The sequence below is a fragment of the Miniopterus schreibersii genome, assembly GCF_964146895.1.
Source record: "Miniopterus schreibersii genome assembly, chromosome: 19".
NCBI lineage: Eukaryota > Metazoa > Chordata > Mammalia > Chiroptera > Miniopteridae > Miniopterus > Miniopterus schreibersii.
The window spans coordinates 24,049,343-24,068,729 of NC_138119.1; the positions used below are offsets into that span (position 1 = coordinate 24,049,343).

Genomic DNA, 19,387 nt, shown 5'->3' on the forward strand with positions numbered 1-19,387 from the left:
TTAATATATGTTTGGTCAAGTTAATAACTAAATGGTCATTAAACTATGCAGCAGTAACTGATAGCAGAGCATTGATTTCCCTGAAGAGCGATTTAGAAAATGCAGATTAAATTAATTTTAAAGTGTCTGAAGGGTTGGAAGTTGCTGAGTGAACTGGGATTTGAGGGACTAGAGCTCAGGGAGAGGAGAAGTCACTGAAGCAGTCTCGGTGTGGGGCAGGCCGTTGCCCCCTCCGACCACTGCCGAGCGCAGGTAGGTTTGGGAGTTGATGGGGATGTGGGAAGGAGCCAAGCCCTGAAGAGGCAGGGAAAACACCAGGGCTTTGGCAATCTCAAAGGACTTGGGGACATAAAAGGTAGGTTTCAGGACCAAGTCAGTTAGAATTGCAGGGGCCAGAGCCCCCAAAGAAAGGGAGGCGTAGAGAATCCTGAAAGTCAGTGCTTTCCCTCGTGTGTGAGCCACATTCCTAATCTGCACAGGGCAGCAGGCTAAAAAGGAAACACAAAATATCTGGAAACAGAGCAGAGGTATTGGCAGCCTCACGGTGCTAGGGAGGGAAAAAAACTGGAGTTTGGAATTGCCAAATGGAAAAGAGTTCAGTAAACACCCTGGGCTCTCCTTGGAGAAGCTGTGCGTGGGAAGAACAAGACCTACCCTGAGCCTCGCACAGATTTGAGTTAATTCAACATTCGATTTAAACTGAGTTCCCTGCTACTCTCACTGCCTGCCAGAAAATAAGAGGGGTCTCTACGGAGGTAGGTCTTGCTCCCCCCACAATTTTTTATTAAAAAGGTCTGGCGTTCAGTCCAGGATTGCCAAAAACACACACACACAAAAGCAAGATCAGGAAAAATAAATAGATCTGCAGATGTTGGATATGGACTTTAAAATAACTAAGATTAATATGTTCAAGAAATAGATGGAGAATTGTACCAGGAAACCAGCTATCGAGACAAGAATCAAATGGAAAATTTAGAACTAAAAACACAGTAGCTGAAATTTAAAACTCAGCAGATGGATTTAGCGTAGTTTGAACACAGTGGAAGAGAGGGAATTAGTGAAATGAATAGGACAGTAGAAAATACCCAGACTGAATCCCAGAGAACAAAAATGGAAATTAAATATAGAATAAAAGCATAAGGAATATCTGGGACGTGATTTAAAAAGCACTGTGGCTAATAAAAAATAAATAAATAAATAAAAAGCACTGTGGAGGAGAAAGAATGGGGCAGAAGGAATATTTGAAGATATAAAGGCTGCGATTTTTTGGTAACTGATATACTGTATCAAGCTATACATGTGTATGTACTCTGAACCCAAGGATAAGTACAAAAAAATACCAATCTTGTGTGTATCGTGGTAAAACTGCTGAAAACCAAAGACAAAGAAAAAACTCTGAAAAGCACCCAGAGGAGAAAAGACAGGTTCGAAAAAGCAAAGAACAGACTGAATTTCTCTTCAGAATATCAATAAAGACATATTTAAAAAAAAACACACATGAAGAAATATAGAACCTCGTATAGTCCTAAAGGATGTGTGAATTCTATGCTGAGATACCATTACATATCCACCAGATGTTTAAAGTGACCAGACTGACAACATGAACTGTTGGGAAGGATGTGGTGCCATGTGGCTGTTAACGTCAGGCGCTCAGTAGCATAACAATCCCGTGTCCAAGTAGTCCCATTCTTAGAAATTTCACCACAGAAGGCTACATACATGTGCCCCAGAAGCCAGGTGCAGGAATGTTCACAGCAGCCCTATTGGTAATAGCCCAGATTGGAAACCATCCAAATATCTATCAGGAGTGGGATGGATAAACATTTTATGGAGCTTTCACACAGTGGAACAGTTTACATCAGCAGTAGTGAATATATTATTCTAGACGTGTCAATGTGGATGAATCTCACCAAACAAAGCCGGACCTGAGAGTATATATTGATTCTATTTATGTAAAGATTAAAAAAACAGGTAAAAATATTCTCTGAGGACAGATAGCAGGGTGGTGTTCACCCTTCTGGAGGGGGTGAGAGAGGCTTGGAGGGCTGGTAATGATCTCGATCTTGATCTGGGTGGTGGTATCATGGGTGAGTTCAGTGTATGAAAATTCAACAAACTGTACAGTTACGATCTTCTAACTTTACTGCATGTATCTGACCTTCAGTAAAAGCTTTATATTACACTGTTGTTGAAATGTATACGTTTATATTCGGGCTAACCATCACCTTCCTAGAGTGTTTGTCAGCACCTCGGGGAGCGTAGTACAGGGAGAGTGAAAATCTTGGCAATCATAAAAACTTTAAGTTTTTAAGCCTTTAAGTTTAGAAGCTTTAAGTTCTCTAGGTAATTACCATTATCACTAAATCATAAAGATTTCAAAGGAGTGACCGACCACATTGGAGAATAGTATTCAGAGGCATTTCTTTCAAGAAATGGCTCTTTGAGTTTTGATCTTACTATGACATTCCTGCTCTGATGGTAACTGAAGCAGAGAGCTTGACTATCAGCCCATCACCTTGAACAGATTTCCAACTAACACACCCACGTGAGCTTTATTCTTGGACTTGTTTTCATGTGGCCACTTGAAAATGTATTTAATGGTTGGAGAGAAACAGAAGTGAATTACTGGGTTTGCTTAATATAGTCTGTGAGCAGAATAACTCCAGAAGGCCAGTAACGGTGTTGACTTTTCAGTGCCAGAATGTTTCTGCTCTTCTGTAGGTGTTATTATACCATCATTCTTCAGATGCACGAGAATAGTACCTGGTCAAGTTGTTAAAATGCATTTGCAAGCCCTTGTTGAAAACTGGTTGAAGATGCAAAGTGTCTCTGTTTTTAACACCGCAGATGACTCTGTGAGGATAGTTCAGTGAATTGCATTTTGAGAAACGGCTTTAAGCTCAGCACGACTATCATAGCTATTCAGAATGTGATATTTTGATTATGAACTTGGGGGTACTTTTCCTTTTGGGATTTTTTGCTGTTTATAACAAGAATTGTAACAGGTGATGGGCTATTTTTACTTGAAGTGAAGGGGTTAAGTGGCTACTGAGAGAAATGGAAATGAGAAAGCAAATGGAGCATATTTCAAACAGAACTTGGAGCTTAGGAGTTGCCATTGGCTTTTTTTCTTTTCTTTTCATGAAATGGTCTTTTTAAAAAAAATTTATCTTTATTGTTAAAAGTATTACAGATGTACCCCTTCTTTCTCCATTAACTCCCTCCACCCTGCACCCACCCTCTGCCCCAGGCCTTCACCACACTATTGTCCAGCGATCAGCTTTTTAAAATATATCTTTATCGATTTCAGAGGGAGGAAGGGAGAGGGGGAGAGAGAGAATCATCAATAATGAAAGTCATTGATCGGCTGCCTCCTGCACTCACTCTGCTGGGGATTGAGCCCGAAGCCCCGGGCATGTGCCCTGACCGGGAATTGAACCTGGATCATAGGTTGATGCTCAACCGCTGAGCCACACCGGCCGACCTAGCCATCAGCTTTTAATCCTATAATATATATTTCTCAGACAAAGCCTAAATGACAAGTGGGCCTGTTATTAATTAGGGCACTCCTTGAACTACTGAGGCCTATGAGGGTTTTATAACCCTGGAATTCTAAAGCTATCCTGGTGCGTGTAGCTTCACGTTATCTCTGTAGGAGCCACAAAGATCTGTATCCCACACCCCCAACATTTTTGTTTGCCGAGATTTAAATAAAAGGATGAGACATAAGAAAGTCTCTGCCCACACATTACATCTCTGCTTTACCACCTGTTTGGAACTAACCAAGGTGAAACTGAATCCATTACTCAATACCCAATTACCCAAAGGCATTAATTCACAAAGCCACGAAATAAATGCATGGGAGAAAAAAACACACAACCCATTTCTTTTCTGCATTTGACTTTTCTTTTCCTTCATGCATTTCTAAGAACTTCTCTAAAGCACTGGGCTGAGTTTTGCAACTGCTTTCCCTTTTCAAAGCTGCCCCGAGTTACCATGCCAGTGAAGATTACAGATTACACAAAGAAAGTGAGCTATGCGATTATCATAATCCCATTTTAAACTAGCCTCTTAAATCATCTTTGCATCCTGCATGGCCTGCCACTGCTACAGATGCTGCAGAGACCAGCAGTGATGCAGCTTGCAGTGTCCAAGTTTGCAGCTGTCAGTGGCCTTTCACTGCCCAGCACCCTTTCCCGTCTTAACTTTGAAGTCTCTTGCTAATGAAGCTAGAGGAGAGACTAGAGACACTGCCGCTCGTGAGCAACGTGTTAGAATATTGACTTTACTGAAAAGTTAAAATAAGAGTCCACAGCGACAGCTTTGAACAGAATTTCCGTTTTTTTTTAAAAAAAGGCCCGTTGATGGTTTCACATAGAAACGCAGCGTTGGCCTCTAGAGCGTGTGACGCACTGAGAGTCCCGAATGGCTGAGAAGATGTATCACTGGGTGACTTAGGCCACTTCAACCTGTGTGTTTTCCGTTCCGGTTCCTCCCAAGGAGCTTCACTTTCTGCTTTCTCTTTCTTGCTTGGCCCAAGAAAACCGCTCCCTTCACCTCTTGCAAGATTCAGATAAAGACCAAGCCTCAAAAGGCAATTCCTCCACCTACGGTTTGAGTTTGTGTTTAATAAGCTGGGTGACTGAGTTACTAGTCACTGGCTTACTGTACCTACTTGTCTCCCATTTACCCCTGCCTCTAAAATTAGGCTCTTAGTGCTTGACTCACTTCCATAATTCAAATCTGCAGTTTTGTGTTTGGCTCCCAATCAAAGCCGAACTGCTGCTTTATGGGCAGTTCCTGGCGTGCAGCAGGCACTCAAATATTTGTTGAATGAATGAATGGTGTTTACCATCTTCATGCCACCCCTTCCCACACACTTTTTTTTAATTGGTTTTTGCTTGGTTTTGTTTATTTCTAATATTTCAGGGAAACAGATAAAAAGCATTATTAGCTCCGTAAAAAAGAACCAGCCCAATGAGATGATGATGAGCTCCGTTTATGTACATTTAATGTAAAGTGCCAATTGAATATTCTCTTTAAAATCACATGTTCAGTTCTACTCAAAAGCGGAAAAATATTTTTCTTTATAATCTCCTACCGCCTGCTATCCTAAACATGTAGTTTTATTTCTGGTTTGCAACCTGAGCACTGTAGCATGGCAAAAGCGTGGTGAAGCAGAAGGCACAGTCATCTCCCGGTTGAGGAGGTGGGTAGAGTCCTTCTGTTTTCTGGCCCATTCCCTTTGCCACCATTCCTGTCAGTCTTTGTGTTTTCTTGTTTGTCTCCCATGGTCCAGTTGAGAGATATATTCATCTTCCATTTTCCATGGGGGGATGTGTTCCAAGAACCCCAGTGGATGCCTGAAAGTGGTAGACAGTACCGAACCTTATATATACTATGTTTTTTCTTACATGTACATACATACCTTTTCATTTAAAGCAAGCACTTGAAAGCTTCTCTTTGGCATATTCAAATAACCAGCAACATTACTCTTGCACCCTGGGGCCATTATTAAGTAAAATAAGGGCCACTTGAACACAAGCATTGTGATACCATGACAGTCAGTCTGATAACAGGGGGCTACTAAGTCACTAAGGGGCTGGGACCTTACACACTGTGACTGTGCTGGACAAAGGGATGATTCACATCCCAGGTGGGATGGGCCAGACAGTGTGAGATTTCTTCACACTACTCAGAATGGTGAGCTATTGAAAACTTATGAATTGTTTATTTCCGGAATTTTCCAATTGGTATTTTTGGACTGCAGTTAACTGTGGGTAACTGAAACTGTGGAAAGTGAAGTGTCAGATAAGTGGAACTATTGTATAGCATTGAGTTGGAAATTGCATTATATAAATATATCAAACCAACACATTGTATACCTCACACTTACACAATATTATTGTCAATTTTATCTCAATAAAATAAACAAATAAATATACACAATTTCAATAACTACTTATTTCCTTTCTTTAAAATACGACATCAAAATATGAACAGAAGGTGACCTACACCAGTACCAGCTAGAATATTTGTTTAAAAATGCAGATCCCTATTACCACTGCGGATCTACTGATTATGGGCCTTAGGAGATGAGAGTCAGGGGTTTGTATTTTAACAGCACCCTAGGCATTTATGTTGCACTCTTGCTTTTGAGACTCAGCTGCCCTTGACCAATGATGCATAAACTCCAAGTGGGAAAATTAAATGAAGGACAGCCCCAAATGCTTACACCTCATTTGTAGATATTCCCACATTATAGTAAAAACACACAAAAAATCCGATGGCCACATAAAAGAACTCTATGTCCATATGTCTGTGTTTAAAAATGAAGCAAAGGGCATTAATTACATCGTGATAACTATAATTGCTGTTGAAGGATAATGCATACTTTTTAAAAAGTTTTCTTTGAAAACCAATAATTTCAGAACCATTATTTTTGCTTTTCCTTGGTTTTCAATTTTTTTATCTTTTTGTGTCGACCTCTGCACCACTTTCTCTCTCTCCCTTCCTTTCTCTCCTCTAAAACTCTGAGTCCAGCTCCTTTTTCCATAGCAATCCACACCTAATGATCTCATCTTTAGCACTCAGGAGTATGATGTCATTAAGAGAATGATTCTTGCAGTCAGGTCTTGCTCTGATACTTACTAGCTGTGTGATATTGAGCAGATTGCTTAACATCTCTCCGTTCTCATTACCTCAACACTAAAACAAAGCACTTACCTTCTAGTGCAACTGTGAGATTTGAATGAAACTAATGTGTGTAAAATGCTTAACAGAGATCTTAGCAACTATTGTTTTTTGTGGTTATGAAGTATAATGGTCACATGGGCTAAAGAGAAAGTTGAGTCCTTAAGTTAGGAGACAAATATTGTGATAGTTGCTAGGTTCTGAAGATACAAAGATAAGCAGGGCTTGGTCCTTGCCCTCAAGTTGTTGATAGTCTTGTAGGAAAAGACAGGTTATAACTTCATCCATAAAATACAATGTGTGCAATGCTGTAAGATAATGAAGGATTCATTGAAACCAGTTAAAAAGGGAATGATCAATATTTTAAGTTTCAGGGTTAGTTGCCTTGGTGGGTGTATATAGAGAGGAAATTTAAGTCTAGTAGTTGGACTGAGATGTTGACTACAGTGAACATGCTCCCTAAGTGCACAGAGGAATTCTGAATAAATCACCTAAAAATGAATCCCTCTCCTGGGACTCTTATGGAGGGCAGAGGCATGATATATAAAAAGTATATAACCTGTGGTGCTCCTCTATTGTGTATTATCTTGTTTTAGACATTTTGAATACGGTACTGCAGATTCATTGAAAATAACCTGGCATATTAATAAAAATAAATCAGGAACTGTGCATCACATTTGCCAACCTCTCACTTGTATCTGATGTCTGCAGTTGACACCCCAGATCCCTATGTGGAACTGTTCATCTCCTCAACCCCTGACAGCAGGAAGAGAACAAGACACTTCAATAATGATATCAACCCAGTGTGGAATGAGACCTTTGAATTCATTTTGGATCCTAATCAGGAAAACGTTTTGGAGGTAAGTGAACGCTTTGGGGGCTGCTAGATGGTCACCATTCATTTGAAGTGGATGCTTGAGTCTGTCCCTGCACTGCCTCTGGTCTCCTCAGTTAGCTGCAGTGAAGCTGAGCTGGGCAGCATAGTTGACCGGCTTCTAGATGGTGCACGTCGAGTTATGTGGGTGGCCAATGGAAACGCAGGAGTTAGGTAGGGCTGGGAAGACTCTTTTATCATCTCCATGGGCTTTGGAGAAAAGATTTTCTGTTATAAAGAGGAGGAGGGTCTAAATACAACAGAAAAAGTATGTTCAATTGCCTTTAAATAAGGTAAACTAAATATTTCCCAAGAAGTTGCATGCATTTTCTAAAGTGATTTCTTTCTCTTATTCCAAAGTAGCATTTCCCCTGAGAGGGGAATTAATTTCCAGTTTTTGAACACACAGTACTGAGTAGGCCAATTAGGAAAATGAAAAAAATTATTATCTTATTTGAAAATAAAGTATTCAGAAAGAAAAAACTAAGTATTATTACCAGTTGAATATTCAAGATCTTAAATGACTGTTACGTGTCATTTGAGAACTTTAATTTTTTAAAATGTGGTGGAGCTTTTAGCTCTAATTTTTAGAGATCCAAGGGAAATTTAAATGTGTGCTCTATTTTATTCTCTATAGATCACGTTAATGGATGCTAATTATGTCATGGATGAAACTCTGGGGACAGCAACATTTCCCATATCTTCTATGAAAGTAGGAGAGAAGAAAGAGGTTCCTTTTATTTTCAACCAAGTAAGTAACACAGCACAATTAATTTTTCAACTGTGTTTCTGCCAATCCATGCTGTTTTGATTGTTCTCATTTTGTAGCATATATATTTTTAATATATCTTTATTGATTTTAGAGAGAGGAGGGGAGAGGGAGAAAGACATAGAACGATCAATCATGAGAGAGTCATTGATTGGCTGCCTCCTGCACACCCCCTACTGGGGATGGAGCCCGAGACCCGGGAATTGAACCACAGTCTCCTGGATCCTAGGCCAACTCTCTACCGCTGAGCCATGCCCAGCTGGGCTGTAGCATAATTTGAAGTCAGGGAGTGTGATACCTCCAGCTTCCCTTCTTCCCCCCCTCAGGATTGCTTTGGCTGTTCAGGGTATTTTGAGGTTCCATACAAATCTCATGATTTTTGGTTCTATTTATTTAAAAAATGTCATTGGGACTTTGATGGGGCTTGCATTAAATCTGTATATTGCTTTGCATAATATGGACACTTTAACTATGTCAGTTCTTCTAGTCCGTGAACAGAGAATATCTTTCCATTTCTTTGTGGCTTTTTAAATCTCTTTTAATAATGCTTTGTAGTGTTCGGTATATAGGGCCTTCACATCCTTTGTAAAGTCTATTCCTAGGTATTTTATTCTTTTTGTTGCAATTTTAAAAGGAATTGTTTTTTTCCATTTCTTTTTCTGAAATTTTGTTGTTAGTATATAGGAATGCAATGGATTTTTGTATATTGATTTTGTATCCTGCAACTTTACTGTATTTGTTTATTGTTTCTAATAGTTTTTCAGTGGAGTCTTTATGGTTTTCTATACAAAAAGTCATGTCATCTGTAAAATTGACAATTTTACCTCATTCCAAATTTGGATGCCTTTTATTTCTTTCTCTTGCCTGATTGCTCTGGCTAAGGCTTGAGGTGAGAGTTGGAATGGGAAGTAGATGAGGGAGATACATGCATGTAATGAAAAGAAGCCACCATATAGTGAGGTTAATATCAATGACGTATGGACAGACTACAGTTGCAAGACTAAACAAAGGCAGATTGTTTGTGAGAGGAGGAGTCCAGGGATGGTGCTGTTGCATTAGGTGATTTTGAACATGTTGAACCGTGAACATAGTGGTTAATACCTTGGTATTTGAAACCAAGCACTTTGGTGTTTAAAATTTAGCTCTGTCCATTACCAACTGTTTCATCCTGGGAAAATCACTTAGCTCCTCTGTGCCTCAATTTACTCATCTGTAAAATGGAGATGATATTTCATAGAAGAGTTATTATGATTTACATATATAATATACATATCATATAATGTGTATTACATATAAATATATTTAAATATAATTACATATCTAATTAAAATTTTATATAATTTATTATATGAAATGTAGATTGCATAATATTTATTAACTATAAAATTTATTTTATAGTAGATATATAATGATAATTGGTTATAGAAATATATATATGAATTGTATACACACACAGATATATGCAAACATACATATAGTGCTTACAAAAGTTTCTGGTACATATTAAGCACTGTATAAATGTTGTTTTTATTGTTGCTGTTATTATACCTTGAGAAAAGGGTAGAAATTCAGCAGGAAGAGAAGCTGTCATGAGCATTCTAGGCAGGGGAAACTGCAAAACTGCAAAGTAGAAAGCAAGTTGGGGCACGGCAAGTTACAGGGCTTGGCAGGCACTTGTTGGTGAGTAGTGGGGTAAAGAGTTTAGAGGTGGAAGGCTAACATCCGCAGACCTTACGTATGACATGTTGCCAGGGTCAGTTCTCAATAAATGTTTCTGAGGGCTTTGTAAGCATGAATTGGCCTTTCCGAAGAACAATTTTTTTCCACCCTTCAGTCTATGACACAAAGACTGATTATAAGAGAAGATATTATAAGGAAAACATGCATTTCCTCTCTTCCTGTCATTTCCTATGGTTAGGTGTGTAACCCCAAGGCCTTCTACATTCCAGAATTTAAAGTAGCTTACGTAATTATTTTTCTTACAGTGCCTGAGAAAACACTTGGCCAGCTTGTTTTCATTACTCTCTTCTCCAGAGTCCTTTGCAGTTTTTATCTGGATGACAATTCTTTGAGTTGGTGACCTGTGATTGGGGGAGAGGGTAAATGGCTGATGGCCTATCGGAGAGCCCTGACCTTCCCCAGGTCATGTGTCTTGCCCTCTGCAAGCCATGCAGCCTCTCCTCATCTCTGAACCCCCATCTTTCAGAGGAGGACAGTCTCCTTTCTACAATTTCACAGAGGTTATAAGAGAGAACAGGCTGCGAAGGAATTGTGTGGGAGAAAAGATTTTTAAACCATTCTGGATGCTTATGGCAATCTGGTCTAATAAAAAGCACTTGGATTTGCCAAGACGTTATTAGCAAAAATTCCTTCAAAATTTTGTCATCTAAAAGTTAATACTGAGTCGATGTAAGGTGATTTCTGTGGCCAGGAGCCAGCTGGAGAAAAAATAGGAGCCTCCAAATGGAGACTGCAAAATTCCCAAGGGCCTGCCCTGCCCACTCGGGGTAGGAACTGGGACCTGGGAGACCCAGACTCTCATTTTGTCTTTGTCACTAACCTCCCTCTAGGATGTTTGAGTTCGTCATCTTTCTCTCTGAGTCTCATTTCTTCAGCTCTACAATGAAGGTTTCCATATTAACTTATTTCTAAGGTCCTTTCTAATTTAGAACATTCTGTGATCTGGAAAGAGTATTTTTATTTGAACATTTTACCCCAAAGTCTTCAATTCTTCCCATTTTACAGATATAGAAACAAAATCATCATAATGCAGTAATAAAAAACCTTTATTATATCATTTTAAAGTACTGACCTGTGAATGGATTATTTTTTAATGTGAGAATTTAAGCTTTCATTGTGCACCCAAAACTTTGCTCAATATTAAGAAAACTATGAAAAGTTCCATTTTCGAGGAACTAATAATGTGTTTGGAAAGAAGTAGACATTCATGCCTACTTCTTAAGTGGATAATTAATGTAATAAACAGTATCCTGAGGCATCCATCTACTGATTTACTTACTTATGAGTTATTAGCAAACACTTGTTATTTTCCAGGCAATATCCTAGGAGATGGGCCAGCAGCAGGGGGCGTGATAGATGCTGCCCTGGTTCCCAGGGAGCTTGCATTCATGAGGAGGGTGAACAGGCAACAGGAGGCAAGGAAATAACACAGCGTCAGCCAGCGGGAACTACTGTGAAGCATATAAATAGAGGGAGGCGACAGAGAGCTGCTGCAGGGCAGCTGAAGTTCATACAGTCAGGGAAGGCCTTTCTAAAATACTGTATCTTCCCCAAAGTATATCCCCCTAAAACTTCCCATTAAAGTTTTCTAGCATATGAAAAGTTGAAAGATCTGTACATTGAAAACCCCTATAACCGCCACCCTTCTTCTGCAATAAACACGGCACTGTATTTGCTTTGCCACATACGCCTCCATCTAGCCACCCGTCAAGCCATCTTACTTTTTTTGATGTGTTTAAAACCAAATTGCAGACAACAATATGCGTCATCCCTCAACACTTCAGCATATTAACTGGAGTTCAGTATTGACATATTATAAGTTTAAGTGCCAAATAAGTAGTAGTGACGCAATACGTACAGTAAGAGTTATAGGAAGGAATTATTCATTCATGTCATAAACAATTATTGAGCACCTACTGTGTGACAGTCTGTAGGCACTTCCTATTCAGCCATGACAAAGACAAGAATTCCCACCCTCATGGAACTTCAGTTCTACTTAGTAAGATCAACAAGAAACAAGATAAATAAGTAAAAGATACTCAGACAGTGATAACAAGTGCAAAATAAACCAGGAAGGAGGAGAGGAGAGTATATATAGTGAAGGGGGTTGCGAATGAAATTTAAAAACTGTGGCTAAGAGAAACATCTCTGATGGTATCTGAGAGTAGAAAGGTCCTGAAGGAGTCTGCCTGGCATGTTGACTGTCAGCGAGGGGGAGAGCGTGGCTGGAACACAAAGGTAATAGAGAGGGTGATAAGAGATGAGGACCGGGAGGCCGAGGGGGCGGGGGGATGCAGCGGGCAGTTGTGGGTTACAGTGGACATCAGTGGCTTCGGCTTATCCTCAAAGGAAGGATGCGGTTGGGTCACTAAAGGGGTGGGAAGCCGTTCTGGTGGAGAGAGCAGCCTGAGCCTTTGCTCATAGTCATGGGACCAGACAGGACAGGCGTGTTCTGGAAACAGTGTCTAGATGTGTGATGGGAGCAGAGCATTCTTGCATGAAGGGAGACAGGTACATTGGGATCAGATGATAGCAGAGCTCAAATTCAAGATGTTGGAATTTGGATGTTATCTGACTGACAGCAATGAGTCATGGAAGGTTTTTGACCAGGTAATGGGGAATTTAGGGCAAACAGGATGTGGCTCCTTCCTCGGAAGGGTTAGTGAGCAAAGAGTTAGTAGGTACCGTGGACGTTGGATACCGAAAACAAGAAGTCGATTCAGCTTGAGCAGACTGCTGTGGAAAATGATGAGTCGGAGGAGTACAGGGCGACTTGAGGAAAACAAGTGTAGCTTATTACAGCTTTAATATGTCACTAAGAGTTGAATGGAATGATTGCTTAGTGGCAGTGAAGGTCAGCTGAAGTTGGAAAGCTGGAACTTAACAGTGGATCCAGCTCTTCCTGAGACTACGATTTATCACTCAACTCAACTTTAGAACTTTTGTGGGGGTTTTTTTGTTTCTTTGTTTTCAAAGAGAAAATCAATTTTAGGGCTGAGTGCACAGGGTGTGTTTTCCAGCTAGGATGTGTAAAATCTGGGTTAGGTTGTGCTTGTTGGAGTAATAACTTTGAAGAGCATCAGAGTTGCCATTTGAGAGACACTAGTGGGGCCCTTTGCCTGTGACCTGAGGCTCAGCATCAGCCAGCCGTGCCTGGGTTGGAATCATGATTCTGCTACTTAATCTCTGTGTGATGTTGGACAAATTTGTTCGTTTGTTTCTTTTTGCCATGCACCCTCATCTATAAGACAGGCTTATATATGTAGATAGTGCCTACCTCTTACGGTTGTTGTGGTTAAATGAATTAATTCATGGAATGTTCTAGAATAGTTTTTGCAAGTTTTACCTAGCCTGGTAAGCACTAAATAACTATTAGATATTCTCATTGTAATTGGAATTGGCCAGATTTAACTATTTATCATGTGCTTCATGAATCTGACTTGACTGTTACACTTATTGATTTGAACTTACTGACCAAAATCAACTTATTGACATATAGGTAGAACCTATAAATTTAGTGATCATTGGTTTCAACACAGTTTTAAAATGCTTGTCACCCACTGGGGGCCCTCTGACTGGGTCTAAGCTCCTTCAGGGAGTAGAACACGTCCAGTTTGGTTACCACTGCATACCTGGCCTGCCCCACATCAGTCACTTGAATCATTTTTGGGCGAAGGGATAAATGAATACACTTATGGAAAATACAGAAAACTTGGGAAGTGCTTAGACAGGTGTAAGAAAAGTAAATGAAGTTTAAAAGAGAGAGAAACTAGAGAGTCTGAGAGATTCCCATTTGGAGAAAAAGAGAGTGTTTTGGTTAGATAGTGTGCTCTAGGACATTGGGTTTATTTTATGATGGCTAATGATCACAAGCTCTTTCAAAATTTTCAGTGTCCACTGGGAAGGAAAAAGGACCTTAAATTAAGAAAAGAAAGTTATCATCCAATGTAAGAGGAAGACTGTGTGATAGAGTAGAACATGGCTAGAGGGGAAAGAGTGTATTTTTTAATCCTTTAATCTTTGAAGACTATCTGGGATATTTTGGGGGGCACAATTATCCTGAATTCTTGAGTGATGGATTAGATGATTCCTGGTAGTAAATGCTAATTTTATTTTATTAAGAAATCATTGACCTGCCATTTGACCCAGTGACCCCGCTTCTAGGAATATGTCCTAAGGAACCCCAAACATCAATCACAAAGAACTTATGCCCCCCCTATGTTCATAGCAGCGCAATTTACAATAGCTAAGATTTGGAAACAGCCCAAGTGCCCATCAGTAGATGAGTGGATAAAACAGCTGTGGGACATTTATACCGTGGAATATTGCGCAGCTGTAAAGAGGAAGGACCTTTTAGCCTTTGGCACAGCATGGAGGGAACTAGAGAGTATTATGCTGAGTGAAATAAGCCAGTCAGAGAAGGACAAGTACCAAATGATCTCACTTATATGTAGAATATAATAAACAAAATAAACTGATGAACAAAGTGGATCCAGAGACATAGAAGCTTGGAACAAACTGAGGGATCTCAGAGGGAAGGTGGGGAGGGGGGTGTGGGTGGGGAGAGATTAATCAGGGAACTTGTATGTTTAAGGGCATGGCCCATGGACGTGGACATTGGTGTGGGGAGGGCCTGGGGGTGGGATGGATGTGGGGTGGGAGGGGGTCAGTGGAGTTAAAAAGGGGACATCTGTAATGGTCTCAACAATAAAGATAAAGAAACATTAAAAAAAAATCATATATGTTAACTACACTTACTGTGGTGATCATTTTGCAATATATCCAAATATTGAATCATTATGTTATACAGCTGAAACAAATATTATATTTCAATTATATCTCAATAAAAATAAATGTTAGTGTTATAAAAAATCAGATGTATTTAAAAATGATTTTAACAATGTCTCATTCAATTTTAAACATGTAAAATTTATTTAGATGTGACGAAGCTTGTACTGGGTTGTAATTTTTGCTGTGCACTTGAATTGCCTCCCTGTTAGATCCAGATCCAGTTTAAAATTATTTGACCATTTGCATCTTTTTGTAATAATAATTTTAAAGGACCTCCTTAATGCCAGGCACTATGCTTGTTACCTTAGGAAAGTTTGGGGGGAAAATTAGTGTGTTAAATACTTTCAAGATTACTTTTTAAGTCTGAAATGGTGCTTGTTTTTAAAGTAGTTCCTCTGCTCTGGTTTCCCTCCCCCTCCCCAATGGAACACCTCCCATTGCAAGCATCTACAATTGTTTTTTCATGGTGGAATTCAAAGAAGAGAATGTTTTTTCCCCACAAGAATGTACAGTGAGTACAGCCCGCCTCTTGCGTTTATAGTTCCTAGAAGAGGTGGACTTCTCATTTGTTCTGGTTCTTAATAAATATTATGCAGCTGGGGAAAGCTGGGGAGATTTGGTCGCCTTTCCTTCTAATGCCTTGATGAGGCGAGCAGCCTGAATGATTGACATGGAGAAATGCTTCATGCAGTGTGTGGGAAGGAGTTCACAATAATTGTTTAATGCCGCAGAGGAAGTACATAGTTTTGTGGCTATTTTATCTGAATCACATGATGCAAGTAAAAGGTGTGGAGAGATGGTGAATGTCAGTCTCCGCAGCGTGTCTGGACATAGTGCACCAGGTGGGAGAGTTTACTGTTTCCTCCTGATTGTGGGTGATCCACTTGGGCACCCATTCACCGGACCAGAACCATGGCAACGCATCCTGTGCCCCTGCAAGTGGCAGGAAAATCCCGTGTCTTGTCTTCTCTCATCCTGCCCTCATTTAAAGAGTCTTAATCAGTCTGTGGAGGAACATGAGTGTCTTAGCCAAGAAAGGTTGTGGATGGATGTGGAAGGGACCTTCCTATGGAGAAGGCAAATACAACCACAAACATGGCACGGGTGATTTTTCCTTTTATTTATTAAGTTGTGAGGACGAGCAGGCATTGGATACATTCAGGCATTGAGTATTTTAATATATAAACTGCCTGGGGACCTGCCAGTTGGGGAGCCAGCTTTTCCCTGATCACTTTCTGTCCTGAGGTGGCACCTTGGAATAGGAAGCCCATTTCAGCCTTGGATCTTTCCATTTATTAGAAAACTCCATACTGAGTTGTAATACTGTTTTTTTAATTTCTATTCTCCCATGATGCTTTTGTCCCCTGGAGATGAAAACAGTAAATCTAGTCTTATTTTAATAGCAGCTTTCTTGTATGTATTTATTCTTTATTTTTTTGCCAAAAAACAGACCATGTTTTACCCATGTCTGTTTTTCTTACTAAATATCCAAAGTCATCTCATTTAATGTAATTTTTTTTCAATCCCTCTTTGGGAAAGACTCCATTTGAAATCTTGAAATGGGGATAGGGCTGATGGACTGGGCATGTGGTCTGAGCAGTGCTTTCATTAGTAGACCAGGCAGCGATTACATTAATTGTTTAGATGTCAATCACATTTTTGACTTATAACTGAACTATGATTCATCTGATATATTAAAGAACAAAAACCATTTTATTGGGATTCTTATTATTCATTAACCTCAAAGTAATATTTATATGCCTTTTTGAGGAATGAAGGCTCGTCGAATTCCGTACATAACAAATACTGTCTGGGTTAGACCAGCCCTTGATTTTATCTGGAGCAACAATGAGATGTTCTTGATAAGAAAAGATTGCCTGCTATGCTTCCTCTCACATACACACCCACAGTAATTCAACGCATATTTATTGATCATACATTGTGTGCTAGATCCTGCGCAATGAACTAGAAATAGAGACCTACATATAAGACAGAGCTCACAGTTCAGTGGGAGAGGCGGATTTTCGTACAGATGACTTCAATACCTTTCTTTTACTCATAAAATTTAGTACTGAGAATTATCCATGAACTTATTTTAACCTTTTGAAAGACTCGTTCTGGTTTTTTTCCATCCCCTGAAACCACAGAGAAAACAAAGCCGAATATCTATAGCATTTTATGTTGGTTCTAAAAACATCCTCTTCATGTTTTAAGAGTCACATTCTAGTTCTGTTTAAAGATATTGAATAGGTCCACTCTAACTGTGTTCTTATGGTAACTGATAGAGAAAATAATAATATCACCATCTTACAATTATGCAGCAACGTTCCAAACACTTTCTCATTTGGGTCTCATAACAACCTACAATTACATTATTTATAACTAGTGGCAGAGAGAGTATTGAGAAGGTCTTTCTATAAACAGATTCTTAGTCTTGGAAAGACATCTCTGAATATCCCTTCTGCTTTCTGGATATTAGTCACTCTCTTTTATATTAAATCTGATTGGCCCATTGGCAGGATGGGGTTCTCCCATAAGTTTGGTTGGCTCACATCATATTGAAAAAATAAAAACTTGAGCCTCACATTGCATTTGGAGATGTTTCTTGGCCACCTTGGATAGGTGTTCTGTTTCGTTTACCACAGCCCACATGTGTCACAAATGCACACGTGTGGATTTTCACCCAGGCTTTCTTTAACCTTCCAGCCCCTTCCCAACCTCTGGTGTTGAGGCCTGGGCACAGCTCCTGATTAATAGACACAACATCTTTATGGTTTTTAGATCTCAGACAATTTTTATGTTCTGTGAATAATAATTGTGGAACTGAACTACTTCATTTTAGTGAACAAAGATAAATACCATGCAGAGGCAATTCTTATGTTGGCTAAAATAACTTAGGTGGACTTACATTGTAAAATTAGCAAAAAAAATTATTGAAATACACCTGTAATTTAAGGTCTTCATGGAGCTATGTTACTTTTATTTTTAGGGGTTTTGTTTAGATTAAAAATAATCTGCCACTCAACAATTAATATGACTTTGTTTGCATTATATATAACACACATCTGTTTATGACCTAATCTGATATATCTCTTACAGGTCACTGAAATGATTCTGGAAATGTCCCTTGAAGTTTGGTAAGTACATTTATCTTGTTGGGTGGAAGATATTGTGAGAGCTTCCCTGATTTATTTTGTTAAAATGTATACTTTTAATATATGAAATAATTCTAACAGCTTTGACTATCAAAATGCATTAAATGTACCTTGCTTTACTTTGGTTCCTTTTTAATAGTTAAAACGTTTAAAAAAATCTGATATTATTTGCTTAATATTCCTATAGTTTGCTAGTTAAATAACAGGTGTCAAAATAACGACTGTTAGAAAGGGCCCTCCCCCGTTATTTTTCTATTCCCATAGGAATGAATACAGTTTTTAAAGCCTATCTTCTATTGTTGATTTAGATAGAAATTCAAAAACATGAAAGTGAGCAGGAAACCACAAAGAAGAAAAACTGAAAATTGAGACCAATTTGTCCTAGTAATCAGCAGGACTAAAAATGGTCAAATTCTGTGAAAGAGTGTTGCTCTTTCAAAGTGGGCTCTAAAAGTGAAAGTTGGGAAATCATTTATTTATTTTCAAAGGGTGCCTCTTAGGGGAGTCAGGCCTGCCCTGTGAAGAGCTGATCTCTGATCCAGTGCAGGTTTCAGATGTCACCTCCCTCAACTTCGCTGCATCTCTTTGAACTTCTCTGTTCAAGTGGGTTTTCCCCAAGTTTTTAGTACAAATTTTATTTACACAAACACCACATAAATTAGTGTCACATTCCCCTATCTTGTGATTTGCCAAATGTGTGATAATGATAGCCTGCCATTGGGTTTAGACATTTCTTTCTCTTATTTTGATCTCTGGAACAAGTTGACTTGACTTTGTAAACTCTTGGCATCGATTACCACAGTCCTTCAACACATGTCAGGAAGCATCAAGGGACATTCCAAGTTACTGTGTCGCCTCATTTTGCATTACATTAACTCTTGCTTAAAAGTGATTTATTTTGGCATGAGATCGGAAATATTTTTACTCAACTATGAAGTAATGCTATTTGTTTTAATGGGAAATGGTTTTCATTCATATAATTAAGACAATATTGTGTAACAAAACACAGTTATCAAAAAATGTAGAAAAACTCAAGTAATGTACATATGTCCAGAAGCAGTTTATTATATATTTATCGTGGACTTTAATCAAATTCTATTTTTATACGTTAACTTACATCTTGATTTTAAATGGAAATGTTTTCTTTAAAGAAATATTCAATTTTCCATAGAATATTTTCCATTAAATATGAAATAAAATTTTAAAAAGTGAACTAATTAGTTAAAGATAATACATAAGAGAAGAAATAAATGAAGCATACTTCTGTTACCATATTTATAAGATTATTCAGCATTTAGAATTTTTTCTTCCAGGTACCTCTCTACTGATATCTTCTAAATAACTATGTGCATTGCTCTGTTCATA

The 19,387-nt window shown here is 38.9% G+C and overlaps 1 protein-coding gene across 2 annotated transcripts in view; it reads left to right on the forward strand.

Annotated features, from left to right (window-relative positions):
- Positions 1–19,387, forward strand: part of PLA2G4A (phospholipase A2 group IVA) — a gene marked incomplete at its 5' end in the record, with an annotated part of 122,930 nt that overhangs the window by 45,824 nt on the left and 57,719 nt on the right. For both annotated transcript variants that reach the window (XM_081120801.1, XM_081120802.1), the window contains 3 exons: positions 7,405–7,553; positions 8,205–8,318; positions 17,967–18,004. In XM_081120801.1, the coding sequence (XP_080976927.1) occupies positions 7,405–7,553; positions 8,205–8,318; positions 17,967–18,004 (301 nt within the window). The remainder of the gene's footprint in view (positions 1–7,404; positions 7,554–8,204; positions 8,319–17,966; positions 18,005–19,387) is intronic.